We start from the raw sequence: 14766 nt of genomic DNA, 5'->3' as shown, positions 1-14766 counted from the left end.
ATTAACCTTATCTAAAAAAGATGATGTCACCTCTGAAGCTTTCATCATTAATGGTGGTGGTGCCTTTTTACACCTGTGTGTGTCCCCTGCAGTCACAGAGTGCCCTGGCCCAGGCCGTGAAGTCGGCCAAGCGTGATTGTGACCTTCTACGAGAGCAGTACGAGGAAGAACAAGCGGCCAAGGCTGAGCTGCTGCAGGCCCTGCTCAAAGGCAATGCTGAAATGGTGAAGTGGAGGACCAAGTACGAGGATGACACCATCCAGCGTGCTGAGGACTTGGAGGATGCCAAGTGAGTGGGGCAGGGCTACCCTGACCCTGGAGTTAGTTATGCAGAGGACTCTGAGAATAGTGGCTTTGTCTTCAAGGCTTCACATGTGCACTTAGCAAGTCCTCACCAACTGTGTGAATAAGCCCAAGACCAAAGCTGAAACAGCCACCACTGGCAAGAAGCACATACTCTAGAGAGGTTCAAAAATTAATATTATAATACAGAGCGACAAACATTAGAGAGAAGTCCTGGGGGGAAAGGAGGTTCTTTCTAGAGATAGAAGAGAAGTCTTCACAGATGTGACTGAGCTATGGTCTGAAAACAGGCTAACATGTAAAATCCTGGGTTTCATTTGGAACACCAGAATAATGGAGTCCACGTCTGTATACATCTCCATACATTAAAGTTATCCAAAAATGTCTCTGATCTACAACTTGTAGACTACAAAGTTGTCTGTGAAGATGGACAGGGGCAGCTGGAAATGTGTTAGGATCTGTCATCCTGTCTATGGGACAAAAGTTCCTTTGAAAAGAAATCGCCTTTGGGCCACCTCTAAGGTTAGGACATAGACAACACTACACAAAGGCTTTAGAAGTTCTTCCGGGAACTACAGAAGTTTGGGGCCTACATGAATTAAGACTTAGTCCCAGGATGTAGTTCTAAAGCTTTTTGCTTAGAGGTCAAAGAACTGTGTGTCTTTGAGAGACAGTGTCAAACCAGCGTTAAAGGTTGACTCAAAATAGTATGTCCCTGGCTTGGTAGCTTAGCAAAAATCCAGGGAAGATCAATACATTTCTCTTTAGTATCAACCAAATATATTATTTTTCAGTTCTTCACCTAAATCTTTGAAAGACATTGCTGTACATGTGCTGAACAGCTGCTGTATTCTGTCCCTAAAGGGGGGATACCAAGAGATCTGCCTCTGTAGCCACAATAACTTAAAAAGGGCTTTGTGATGACAGATACTAAAAATACCCATGGTGAATGTGTTAAAAACTCGGGACCACAGAAAAGTGGGGCCTTGAACTGAAATGGCTCCTCATATCCAAAATATGGCATTTGCTTCTAAAGTTAAGATTTTTTTTTTCCTAATTGAAGAATTCCGGTGAAAGTGTCTACCAGTCATTCTGTTTGAAGATTTCTAAGAGACAGAAAAGAGAGAAAGTATGTGGGTTACTTATGACCACATAGATTTGTTTGAACTAACAAATCATGGTCTTATAGTCGATGACAACTAGAGAGAAATGGCAAATGTGATTATATCTGAAGACTTTTTTGTGTGTGTGTGTGTGCTTTAAACTTAAACAACAAATAAATAAAGCATTATCTCTATTATGCTTTGCCTCTAAATCCCCTCAGGGAGGTGGAATTACAAAAAAATCTAGGATTGTATTTTTTTGTTTTAAATTGGAAAGTTGAAGATCTGTCTGCTTAGATTTCCAGGCTTGGGTTAGTTTAGTGGAATCAAGCTCCCCCATGAGCCCATTTAGTGCCTCTGAGCTCTGAGTTTCCCCGAGGAAAGGGATTTGATTTCTTCTTCTCCCACATCTTCTTGCATATTCTAGGCAACCATGTAGGTGCTTATGGTTGGCAAGTTAAAGAGCAAAATGGCAGTTGGCAGTAAATGTAGAAAAACATTATCAGCCAAATGAAGGTGATCAGTTGTCCAGTTTGCCCTGGATTTGCCAGATTTGAGCCCTGATAGCCCTGTGTCCTGGCACAACCCCTCAGTCCCTCAGCAGTTGGTCACCCAAAGTAAAATTCCTGTTTTCTGGTTCCAGTTAAGCATTTCTAAAGTAGTTAACATATGTGCAATTATTTTACAAGATTCTTGTTTTAAGTGGGATAGAACATCAGAATCTCCTATTTTTTATCCAGCTTTATAGAAATATGATTGACATACACCATTGTGTATGGTGTACAGTTAAGGTGTACAATATAATAATTTGAAATATGCACATGTTGTGAAATCTTTACCACGGTATGGTTGGTTAATACCTCCTTTACCCCACAGAATTACCATTTTGTTATTGTTGTTATGGTGAGAAAATTAAAGCTCTATTCTCATAGCAACACTCACATATATAATACAATATTATCAACAATAGTCACCATGCAGTACATCAGAGTCTTCTCTTAACAGTTAAGAAGAATGAAGCAAAGACATGAAGTGACTATGGCTAGAAAGCCAGTGAGCAAAGAGTAGTTGTTGAAGCCCAGGTCCTTCCTGGACACTGAGCACAGGTTGGTTTTGACAGGATTCCTAAAGGGGGCTTTATGAGCACATTGCTCTGTTGGGTTAGTTATGTGGCACATATTAATTCCTGAGGACCATTTTCTGTTTAATAACAGTAGATTGGAAAAAGCTTTGGTACATACAGTACCTTTCATGTAAGAGGTGTGATGAATGAGTAGAATGGAACTACCAGTGTCCCTGCAGGAGACGTGAACAAGAGAACACATTGCATCCATTAGGGAGCATAAGAGCACTGCATTGTAAGTGTGGTGGAAGGGAAGCATTTTAATAAGCTGCTCCATCTCAGAGTATGCTGAAGGGAGGACAGACAGAGGCTAAAGTACCCCTAACAGCAGCAGGACCTGATAAGTGAGCATACCGCTGGGATGGATGTGGGTATACACGGTGGGGAAGAGGAGCCCAGTTGGAGAAGAAATTCAGAGAAGAGAGAATCTGGGCATGTTTAAAAGTCACATGATGAGAGGGGGAGACAGTGAGCAGGAGAGAGCTGAAGAAGGCTCTTTGCAAGCAAGGTAGCCAAGGAACTCTTTAGAGACTGCTGCTGCTGCTGCTGCTAAGTCACTTCAGTTGTGTCCGACTCTGTGTGACCCCATAGACGGCAGCCCACCAGGCTTCCCGTCCCTGGGATTCTCCAGGCAAGAACACTGGAGTGGGTTGCCATTTCCCTCTTCAATGCATGAATGTGAAAAGTGAAAGTGAAGTCGCTCAGTAGTGTCGGACTCTTAGCGACCCCATGGACTGCAGCCTACCAGGCTCCTCTGTCCATGGGATTTTCTAGGCAAAAGTACTGGAGTGGTGTGCCATTGCCTTCTCCGCTTTAGAGACTAGATATGCCCAAAACTTTTAACAGTTGCTTACTGCTGGGCGTTCAGTACCATCTTCCTCTTATTCACTTTTCTTGTTCTGGATAATGTCTGCATTGCTTATTTAAGGTTCAGGGAAAGCAGATACTTACAGGGATTCAGAGATTCTGAGTTTTAAGTCCAGGTTGCCAAAGGGTGGGGGAACATAAAAGACCTGTGGACACAGGAGCCAGAGGGTGGTGGTCAGCAGATATCTGGGTTCTACAGCACAAGGAGGTCTTTTTCAGACACAAGGTACTTCCCTTCATACTGTGAAACCACCCTTGGGGGCTCCCCTGTTTGTACCGCAGCGCTGTGTTTAATAAGGACACATTGGATGAGAGTTGTGGCTTCATTCCCCTTTGGGCCTCCTCTTCTCAGGAAGAAGCTGGCACTTCGGTTGCAGGAGGCTGCGGAAGCCATGGGGGTGGCCAATGCCAGAAACGCCTCCCTGGAGAGGGCCAGGCTCCGACTGCAGCTTGAGCTCGGGGACACCCTGTCTGATCTTGGGCAGGCGCGGTCTGCGGCTGCCGCACTCAACCAGAAGCAGCAGCATTTTGACAAGAGCCTGGACGACTGGAGGCGGAAGCACGAGGAGTCCCAGGCGATGCTGGATGCCGCAAAAAAGGAGGCCCGCGCCCTCAGCATCCAGCTCCTGGAGCTCAAGCACAGCTACGAGGAGGGCACCATGAGCCAGGAGGCCCTGCGGAGGGAGAATAAGCACCTGAAAGGTACATTGTGCTGAGAAGCCAGCCGGGCACCGGAAGTGCGCTCGACAGGGACTCAGCCGCCGCCTCCAGCATAGACGGCTCAGCATCTTCACAGTCCTGCTCGGGTCTCAACTTTGCCATTTGTAATACTTCCTTTGGATTTTTTTTTTTTTTTAACGACAGATACTATTTTCATTAAATGAGTTCTAAAAATAAGACTACATTCCTGCCTTCAGCCCCAGTTCCCCGCAGTAAAGTAAGCGTATTAAGAATTTCTTTATATCTCTAGCCTTACCAAGATTTTCCATGCACATATGCAGGCAAGTATTTTTTTAACTTAAATTGCAGATTATTCTGTACCTTTTAAAAATTTATTAATATATTTTCTCATTTAACAAATACTTCAAAAGCCTAGCCTGTGTGCCAGGCACTGTTCTTTATACAAATATTCATTATTTAAGTCTCAGAGCAATCTTATGAGTTAGTTTCTCTATCTGTAAAATGCAGACTAGATTGAGTCATTTAAGTTTAAGAACTTGGCCAAATTCACATTTGCTAAGTGGCTGATCTGAGATTTGAGCCCAGACAGCTTGATTCTACCACATACGTACTTAACTATGGGCTTTGCCACCAGGCCTGTACCTGTAGCCTACCACGTGATTGTTATTAGCAACAGTGTTTATAATAAGGATAACTGACACATTTCAATAGACCTTATTCATTTTAGATACAATTTTCCACAATTATAAATAATCCTATATTGTACATCCCTGTACATGTATTTGTGGACATGTACAAATATTTCAGTAGGATAAAGTCCTAGAAATGAAATTGCTGGGTTAAAGGAATGAATTTTTAAATTTTAAAATACTGCCCAGCAGCCCTTCAAAGAGGGCTGCCAATTTATAGCAGCACCAGCAGTGACATGTGTTACAATCCTGAGGTGCCCTGGGAATAAGGTCATTACTCTTGGAGACATAAATAAAACCTGCTTTCTCTGTTGATCTATACCATCCGTGATCAGTTCACTGGGCCCGTGAGGGGTGCTGGAACAGTTAGAAAACTTTGATGGTGTCAGAAGCACCTAGAGGGCTTGTTAAAACCCAGTTGGGCGGGCCCCTCCCTCAGAGTTTCTGATCCGGTAAGTCTAGGAAGGGGTCTGAGAATTTGTATTTCTAGTAAGTTCCCAGAAATACAAATGGAGACCTCACTTGGTCTGGGGTGGAGCTTGGGCAGAAGTGTGTTTCAGAAGCTCTCCAAGTAATTCTAAGGTGTGGTCAGAGTAGAGAATCACTGCCTTGAGTTTTCTCTTAGGAGCCTGTCTTCTGGACAGGCTATATCAGACAAGAATCTGTTATTCACATGAGAATTATCATCTAATGGGTTTGTTTTTGTAACTTTAAACTTCTTGTCCCATCCTGTCTTAGGCTAGGTATCCTCAGAGCCAGAGAAGCAGGCAGGCTCTTGAACACCTTCCACTGCCTCTGGACTGTGGGTAATTCCCAGAGCACTTGGCCCTGCTCTGCTCCTCTAAGGTTCCAGAGGCTTCCTCAATGAAAAGGCAGAACTGACAGTAACAGGGTCCGGTGGTGGAGATTTTATCACTTCTGGATGCCTTGCTCTGTCAAAGGCTTGTGTTCATGAGAGGGTTCATGCGTTGGCTCCTGGCAGACAATGACACGCTGTAAGTTCCCATCCTGGTGTTGCAACTGCTGTCACAACAGCCACCATTATTGGTGTTCATAGCTAAGCTCTTCCACTGAAATAATGACTCCAGGTCTGTGTCCTAGGGCCCCACCAGGCAGTATCTGGTGTGGCTCTGACAAGTGGATTGGCATGTACAGTTGCACAGGTTGTTTGATGCAAATATTCTAAGAAGCACCGTTCTCACCAGTAGTTGTAGACAGCTTTCTGGCAGATTCTAAAAGAATATATTGAAAAGGTATTCATTTTTTCAAATTCAAACAAAGATCCCATAGTGCCAGCAGTGGCCTTGTCATCAAGTTACCAAGAATGGCATGACCAGGGTCCCAGCTGGCCTTCCAGAACTGTCTGTTATGCCTGATAGAATGGGTCTGAGACTGGTTCCTTTCACTAATTTTGTCTTTCTTTCCTCCCCAGAGGAGATTTCTAATCTGACAAATCAGGTGAGAGAAGGAAAGAAGAACTTAAGTAAAATGGAAAAGGTCAAGAAACAGATTGAACAAGAAAAGAATGAAGTTCAGATGGCATTGGAGGAGGCTGAGGTATTACCTCTGGGGAGCAAAGAAGACTTTTATCATTGTGACAGTGCAGAAGATCTGCATTCTAATAACACCACCACCACAAAGACACTTAAGGCTTAACTGCATGCTTGGAACTATGCCAAGTGCTTTGTATGCACTATTTTGTGTAATATCCCTAGCAGACTGTTGTTCTCATTGTGCAAATGAGGAGATTGAGGCTCATTGAACAGGATAAACAATTGTGATGCAGACTCTTGACTGTAAGGAAAACAGGAACCGTGTGTATCTTGTTCCCTGACTTTTCCCCATTACCTAGGCCCTTGCTGCTCTAAATGTGGCCTGGAGACCAGTTGCCTGGGCATCGCTGGGGAGCTTGTTAGAAATTCAGACTCTCAGCCCTCTCCCCAGCTCTGTTGAATCAGAATCTGCATTTAAACAAGATTCCTGGGAGGCACTGGACTAGAACATTGCCTGGTGTATAGGAGAAGTTCAATAAATATTTGTTGGATGTTTCATAACTAAATATCCTCATACCTGACCCTCTCTTTAAATGAAATCAGTCAAAACCTTTTTTTTCCCCAAAAAACTTTGGTTTTAAAAATGAATTCAAAGCAATGTTCTCATTTGTTGCTGAAAACTCATCTTTGTGAAGGTTGTTTGATAGGAGTGTTTTCAGTGTTATGGATTAAATGTTCAGGAAGAATATCTGGCTTTATCCCTAGGCATGTGCTAGCTAGTGATTGAAAGGACCTGCGAGAAAATCTTTTTGCCAAAGAGGCTGAACTCAGAAGGAAGTTATCCTGTCATGGTCATTAAGTAGTTAACAAGGCCTACAAAGCTTCTGTTCTCACAGTTGAATTGCATTTTTTTGACCCACCCTTTGACCAAGCACCAGGTAGCATTCAAAATGCACGTCTCATCCACTTACCTTCTAACAGAGACAATCAGTTTTAAAAAGGCATAGCAGTCAGTTTCAGGCACAGGCCTTTTGAAAGGTGCTGTAATGAAAAAATGAAACCCCAAAGGATTGCTCTATGTCAAGCAATGTCAGTTTATCTCACCATCACATTTCTGTAAGAAATCTGCCAGGCAGATGAGTCAACTGGATGGCTCTTGACAGAGCACTTGCCTTTTTATGCAAATTGTTTTCTGAGATCTATATTTTATATAGAATCCTTTCAGTTGGCATTGTGGTGTCCCCTAAAGTGGTTGAATTTTGTTTCATTCACTTGTTTCCTTTGGTTCTCCAGTCACCTTGGCTAGGAACTTTCTAAAGCCACTACCTTAACCTCCAAAAGTAACTTTTACAGTAGAAATTTCAAGCAACATGAGAAGCCAATGAGAGCTATGATTGGGCAAGGTTAATGTTAGTCCTACATAACATGTAGAAGTCTTTTTCATTAAATTGACTGGCACAATGAAGGGAGATGGTTAAGGCCATAGCGTTCCTACCATTTAGTAGCACTGCTGCTGCTGCTGCTAAGTCGCATCAGTCGTGTCCGACTCTCTGCGACCCCATAGACGGCAGCCCACCAGGCTCCCCCGTCCCTGGGATTCCCCAGGCAAGAACACTGGAGTGGGTTGCCATTTCCTTCTCCAATGCATGAAAGTGAAAAGTGAAAGTGAAGTCGCTCAGTCGTGTCCGACTCTTCACGACCTCATGGACTGCAGCAGCCTACCAGGCTCCTCTGTCCATGGGATTTTCCAGGCAAGAGTACTGGCGTGGGGTGCCATTGCCTTCTCCGTTAGTAGCACTAGATGGCGTTATATTCTATTCACATTTTCTCAAGTTTTGTCTTCACCTGCATCCATGAATACTTCATCAACTTGGACATGTATTTGTAATACTGGGTTATTTATTTTTCTGGGTGAGCCTTAATGAAAAACATTATCAGACTATTTTTGAAGTCATAAAGCTCAAACTATTGCAGGTCACCTTCAAAGATTCACTTTCTCAGGGCATTCAAAAGGGTTAGAGGTGACAGTTTCCCCTGGAAGGAAAGGCACCATTCCCTCAGAGGAAATTGCTATCCAAGCATTTTTAAAATTTTCTTTTATATTGAAGTTAGTATTGTGAGAACAGCAGCAAGGCTTTAAGCCATATTAAATTCCCAACATCTTTTCTTATTTTTATTTTGAAACTGCTACTTGGTTTTACTTTCCACTTTTGGTATTATGTGCTAAGCACTCCTCAGAAGAGGCTGTAAAAGTGGCTTCTGCCCTCAGGACTGTCTGCCAGTGGCTAACTGACCAATAGATCGTTGTCACCTCTTGTCCCCTTTATAAACATCCTCCTCTGTCATCTCCAAGTGTTCTTTTTGTTTCTTCTTCTATATGAAATTTTATCTGTGGAACAGACTTTCAAATTTAATCAGACCTACCCTTTTCAACTTGAAACACCTTTATAACATTTCTGGAAGTAATTGCCTTGCCTATATTTAACATTCAAAGGAGCAGGAGCCTTCCCTGCCTGTCAGAGCAATCCATTTGAAGTAATAGTAATAGTTACGATAATAATGGCTCACACCAAGCATTATGTGTCAGGTATACCCCAGTTTCCTTTATTTGAGCGCTCTCCTGTTCCTTGCTCCCCAAATGCTTTCAACTTTTTCTCTATCCCTCTGTGATGTTCAAAATTGAAGTTTCCAGTAGGAGTTATCACCTTCCATGTTTTAGCTTTCATACTTTTATTGATTCATCCTAAAGATGGAACCACTAAAAAAAAGTCTAGAGTAATAAATTTAAAAATTGAAATGCAGTCATAGACAAGATTGAACATTTCTACTTAAAAAAAAATGCTTGAGATTCTAGTTCTTGAACTACAGCTGAAAGCCCTCCGGATGTCAGAGCTATAACTAACATGACAAAGAAAGGTAATCGCTTGTCTCTCATCCTGTTTCAGTCTTCAGGAATCTGATTTGAACTTTGACTATTCCTAGCAATTCTAAAGAGAGCTCCATTAGTGACATATATTTAGAGAAAAAAATACTTTTGTCCAAAAGTGGGCTTAATTTAATGCTTTTTATTTGTGTATTTCAGGGAGCTCTGGAGCGTAATGAAAGCAAGGTTCTTCGTTTGCAGCTTGAACTCTCAGACACTAAAGCGGAACTTGAAAGGAAGCTTTCAGAGAAAGATGAAGAAATAGAAAATTTTAGGTATGTACAACTATTTTGATGAACAACAGTTACATATTTCAGGATCCTTAACTGAACAAGGATTCATTGTGTTTGGCTACTTTTATAACCTGTGTTGGAATATTAGCACAGAGACAGCTGGTCTGACCCAACACTAGACTCTTCCTAGTCAGCACAGCACTGTTAGTATAAAAGAATACCTCTAACATGATTACTATTAATGTTTATGATTTTCTTATTCAAGCAGCTTCTGCTTGCGTACAAAACTCAAGATAACACACCAAAAAAAGCCAAAGTATGTGGATAAGGACTGTATATACTGCCTGGGTCTCCCTACAACAAGCTTCTTTCTTGAGTATTCAAGACGCTGACTGATGGTGCCGAACAGTGAAGGAAAAGAACCCAAAAAAAAGTGATGCTGGACATTAAAATTAATGTCAGATCAGAGTGAAGTTTCCACCTCCCCTCTGCCTGTACCTGTAGCCATTTGTTTGGAGAGGGGCTAAAGCTAAGAGCTAAGCTGCTTATTGAATCCCTGTTGAAGCAGCTGAGTCTTAATAGTCAGGAAACTGAATTAAATAGGAATCCTGGGTTGCAGGATCTTTTCTTAGCTTCATCATAACAAGCTGATGATTTTAGACATCTCACTTCTTAGCTTCTCAGTGAAGTGAGGGGATGAAAGCAGCCCCATCCGTGTCACAGAAGGTGGCGAGGAAGATCAGTAAGCCAATGTTGGCAAAGCACTTCATGCTCTGTAGATCAAAGACACCATTATAAACACATGGAATTAGCTATGATTGTATTATCCATCTGATCTGTTCCCTTAAGTCAGTGCCATATGTCAGCAAGGAAAAGCATTTTTGAGTCTGAGGTTCAACTGGCAATTTGCTTTCAACATGTTTGTTAAACCATTAAGAGAAAAGGTTACCATGTTCAGTTAAACTGGCCTCTTCCCCATAGCCCACCTTCAGACAAAACTCCCATGGGGGTCATCTTTTTAATGAGGGTGTCAAGCCAAATTTGGTCCTCTGTGTGCTTTGAGTTATCTTTGCTCTCACTCACTGGCACTTTCCTCTATAGGACTGACGGTGGGGATGAAATCTGGTCTACTTAAGAGGCTGTGCCTAAAAGACTTTTTTTTTTTATAAAGGGCAAAAACATTGGACCTTGATATTTGCCCTACTTCCTTCCACGAGGAACAAAAACGAATGTCTCCTTGTACCATTAAAAAAAAAAAAAAAAGCTCGTTTCAGGTAACGTCAAACCTGTGCCTATTAATAAACCCAGCTAAGAAAAAATGAGTCCTCAGAGAGTCTGCGTCTTGTCAGGTACCTCTGATGTCGTAGAGAGAGCTGTTCACCAATTATAATAATTTAAGTGCAAAGGAAGCTGGAGATCCAAACAGCTAGGGCTGGGAGAAGAAAGAATTGAAGCTGAGGCAGGAGCTGTCAAGGGGCTGAAAAAAGAAGGGCGGGCTGGAGGGAGGAGTGAGCTGTTCATGAGTTTTAGTTAATGATTCATAATAACTGTAATAGCTACATCCGGAAAGGAAAGATGAGTATATCTTAACAAAATATCACAAGTACTTTGTAGACCCTTTCTGTCTGAGTGCCCCATGCCAGTGGAGACTAGATCAGAAACCCTTAATCAGAGGGTCTAGTCTGACTTCAGGGCTAGGAGAGGAAGGGATCTTAAGAAAACGGAAGAGAACACCAAGGGGAAATACTAGCAAAACATAGGATTTTGAGCAATCAAAGATAAGCCAGGTAAAATCTAGGACTCAAGGGAAATATTGCCTGAGGAAAAGATGAGGCTCAAGGTCCTATTTCACATAATCCTTGGATAACTCCGTAGAAACTGAGGGAGGCATAGGATACAGGACTCAGGATGCTGAAGGGACCAGGAGTACCTCTGAGAGAGACTCAGAGGCAAAGGTAAAAACCTTGGTAGGGCTGCAAATTCTGGTAATTCATTCACTTCACTGATGCTCTGCCTCCCAGCCCACTGTTCTTCCATTAGGTGAGGGCTGATCCTTCGTGAGCCAGGCTGGAAGCCTGTTGGGGTGAAAGAATGAGTGGCTCATATGTGGGTTGTATGTTTCACTTGTTCCATAGTTATTGAGCACTTCATGTTGGCAACATGCTGTGTCTGCTATTCTAGATAGGGCTTCGCAAACTTTTATGAATCGATAGGGCTTTTTTGCGGAGAAGGCAATGGCACCCCACTCCAGTACCCTTGCCTGGAAAATCCCATGGATGGAGGAGCCTGGTGGGCTGCAGTCCATGGGGTTGCTAGGAGTCGGACAAGACTCAGCGACTTCACTTTCTCTTTTCACTTTCATGCATTGGAGAAGGAAATGGCGGCCCACTCCAGTGTTCTTGCCTGGAGAATCCCAAGGATGGGGGAGCCTGGTGTGCTGCCATCTCTGGTGTCACACAGAGTTGGACACGACTGAAGTGACTTAGTATAGCATAGGGCTTTTTTGTTTCCTTACAAATGTTGTAATTAGCAAAGCTAGAGTTAGAGAGGTGATAATGCAGTCACTGATGGAAGGAGGGGCTTTGATCCTCACCCTCCTCTACCAGGAAAGCACGAGTGATATCCACGGCCAGCTTGAAGGCCAACTGGCAGCTGTGACTGCCATCTAAGTCGGGCCCTGCTGCAAGGCCCCAGCCGGGGTTGAAAATAAGTTAGGTGTGTGTCCTGAATCTTCCAGGGCCACTGGCTAAGTACATCCCCCTCCCAACTCAGGGTATTCATGAAAATGCTGAAATGTGTGGGGGCTTCTCAGTGGACCAAAACTGGGGTGTCCCAGCATGCATTCTGCTCTCTCCAGACACACCCAGAGAGATGCTGGGGAATGAGTTTTGGGGAGTGAGGCACCAAAATTCCCTATGCTATCAAAATGTATTTGTTTGCTTTGCTTTGATCATCTATGGAAGGGTTAGGCAAGCTTTTTATTTATGGCATCAGATGGTAAATATTTTTGGCTTTGTGGACCATAGAGTCTCAGTTGCAGCTACTCAAGTCTGCAACCTTAGCTTGAAAGCAGCCATAATAAGAGATCAAATGACATGGCCGAATTTGGCCCAGAGCCCATAGTTAGCTCACCCCTGACCTGTGACCTCAGGTTCCTAGGAATGATCCATCATCTTTTCCTTCCATATGGTTCACTCCTCTGAACTTAGTAATACTGAACTTTGCCACATGGTCTTCATCTACATGCACTATCCAACTTAATTTCTTTTATTGTCTGAGTCTCTTCCAGAAGAATATGTTTAAATTTCTTCTCCTGTCTAAGTAAAATATTTTAGCACAACTTCAAGATACAGGATCTCAAAATCAGGCATGGCATTTAGTTAGCAAAATATCTTGTTAATCATTTTAAAACTGAATCGTATGTATTAGAATTAAGGAAAATCTTTCATTTCTGTGATATAGATGAGCAACGTTGCAAGAGAAAAATATTACTGATTGAATTGACAGTTTAAAATCCTTAGCTTTTTCAGAATTTAAGCTTTTATTCTGATTTTGTTTGCATTTGTTTTCTTTCCTCAAATTATATTTCACATTTTGGGAAAAATAGAAAAGGAACTTTTACCATATTGCCTTGGTCTTGACTGCTTCATTTTTCTTTAAAAAAAAATGTGCTTGAGGAGTTTTCATTTGAAAGATTTCTTGACTCTGCGTGGAATGTGCTGATTGTTTAGTGGCAATTCTCCAGGCCTGTATTATATGGAAGCCTCTTAAACCGTAGCACTTTCTACTTGTCTGTAGGTACTCATGAAATTGCATAAACAACTGTGGAAAAAGTACAGTTGAAACATCCATTTTGTTTGCTTAAGTGGATTATATCTCTGTACGGAGGATTTTGACACCAGCCTAGTGATGCTTTAGTGTTCCTGTATAAGTAGAGTCAGTTCAGCAAAAACGAGTTTCCTTATGTAAGACAGAGCAATATCTCAAAGCTTTCAGTGCTGTTGAGTATGTGTCCCTGTAGTACTTGTGGGCTAGGGCTGCCATAACAAAATAGACTGGGTGGCTTAAATAGCAGAAATTTATTTTCTCACATTTCTGGAGGTTGGAGGTTCAAGATCAAGATGTTCCCCCTGAGACCTCTCTCCTTGGTTTGCTGGATCCTCACATTTTCTTTTCTCTGTGCACACTCATCCCTAAAGTTTCTGTCTGTGTCCACATTTCCTATTCTTCTAAAGACATCAGTAAGATTGGATTCAGTTCAGTCGCTCAGTCATGTCCGACTCTTTGTGACCCCATGAATTGCAGCATGCCAGGCCTCCCTGTCCATCACCAACTCCTGGAGTTCACCCAAACTCACGCCCATCGAGTCAGTGATGCCATCCAGCTACCTCATCCTCCGTCGTCCCCTTCTCCTCCTGCCCCCAGTCCCTACCAGCATCAGAGTCTTTTCCAATGAGTCAACTCTTCGCATGAGGTGGCCAAAGTATTGGAGTTTCAGCTTTAGCATCAGTCCTTCCAAAGAATACCCAGGACTGATCTCCTTTAGAATGGACTAGTTGGATCTCTTTGCAGTCCAAGGGACTCTCAAGAGTCTTCTCCAACACCACAGTTCAAAAGCATCAATTCTTTGGTGCTCACCACCCTAAGGGCCTCATTTAACTTAATCACCTCTTTAAAGGTCCTGTCTTCAAATACACTTGCATTCTGAGGTACTGGGGTTTAGGGCTTCAACATATGAGTTTGGTTGGGGTGGGGAGAGAGACACAATTCAGTCATAATAGTCTCTAGTGACTTTATATGCTGGCATCCCTGTGGGATCCTCTTCTGGCAGCCAAGCAAAAGCCCAGGACCTAAAGGCAGGCAGGAGAGTCTGACCACAGCATATGGAGGCACAGGAGATGTGCTAATTCTGGGCTCTGGGGCCAGAAAGTTTTTTCTCTTACATTTGCATAATTACTTCTGAACGCCCCCTCCATCAATGGGGTGAAGTGTGGTCATGAAAAGTGGCACCTCCACCTGTCACCTAGTTGAAAACTCTGACCACACTCTTACTCCTCTGCAGGCTGCGTGTCTTCCTGATTGGCCTTGGAGCTCAGAACACAGGCTCAGCGATAACTCAGTGTGGAAACTAATTCTGACTCAAAATGAGCATGTGTCTGCTATTTGTGCTGATAGACTCTATGAGTATGGCTTGTCTTATCTGTCCAGTATTAGGCCCTGCTTCATAGGGTGAGTTTAACAGGGCCTGTGTTAGTTATAACGGTTACATTGTCCTAACTCACAACCACCCAATCTCAATGGCTTAAAAGTGTATTTTTGCTTTGTGTCAGAGTCCAGTGTGGGGTAGGATG

The 14766-nt window shown here is 42.8% G+C and overlaps 1 protein-coding gene across 1 annotated transcript in view; it reads left to right on the top strand.

Moving 5' to 3' along the window:
* Positions 1-14766, top strand: part of MYH15 (myosin heavy chain 15) — a 157648-nt gene that overhangs the window by 123799 nt on the left and 19083 nt on the right. The window contains exons 30-33 of the mRNA XM_061425934.1: positions 93-289; positions 3749-4098; positions 6199-6323; positions 9342-9457. Coding sequence (XP_061281918.1) covers positions 93-289; positions 3749-4098; positions 6199-6323; positions 9342-9457 — 788 coding nt within the window. The remainder of the gene's footprint in view (positions 1-92; positions 290-3748; positions 4099-6198; positions 6324-9341; positions 9458-14766) is intronic.

The sequence above is a fragment of the Bos javanicus genome, chromosome 1 (assembly GCF_032452875.1).
Source record: "Bos javanicus breed banteng chromosome 1, ARS-OSU_banteng_1.0, whole genome shotgun sequence".
NCBI lineage: Eukaryota > Metazoa > Chordata > Mammalia > Artiodactyla > Bovidae > Bos > Bos javanicus.
The sequence above is the reverse complement of the archived record's forward strand: the minus strand, read 5'-3'. Positions and strand labels throughout refer to the sequence as shown.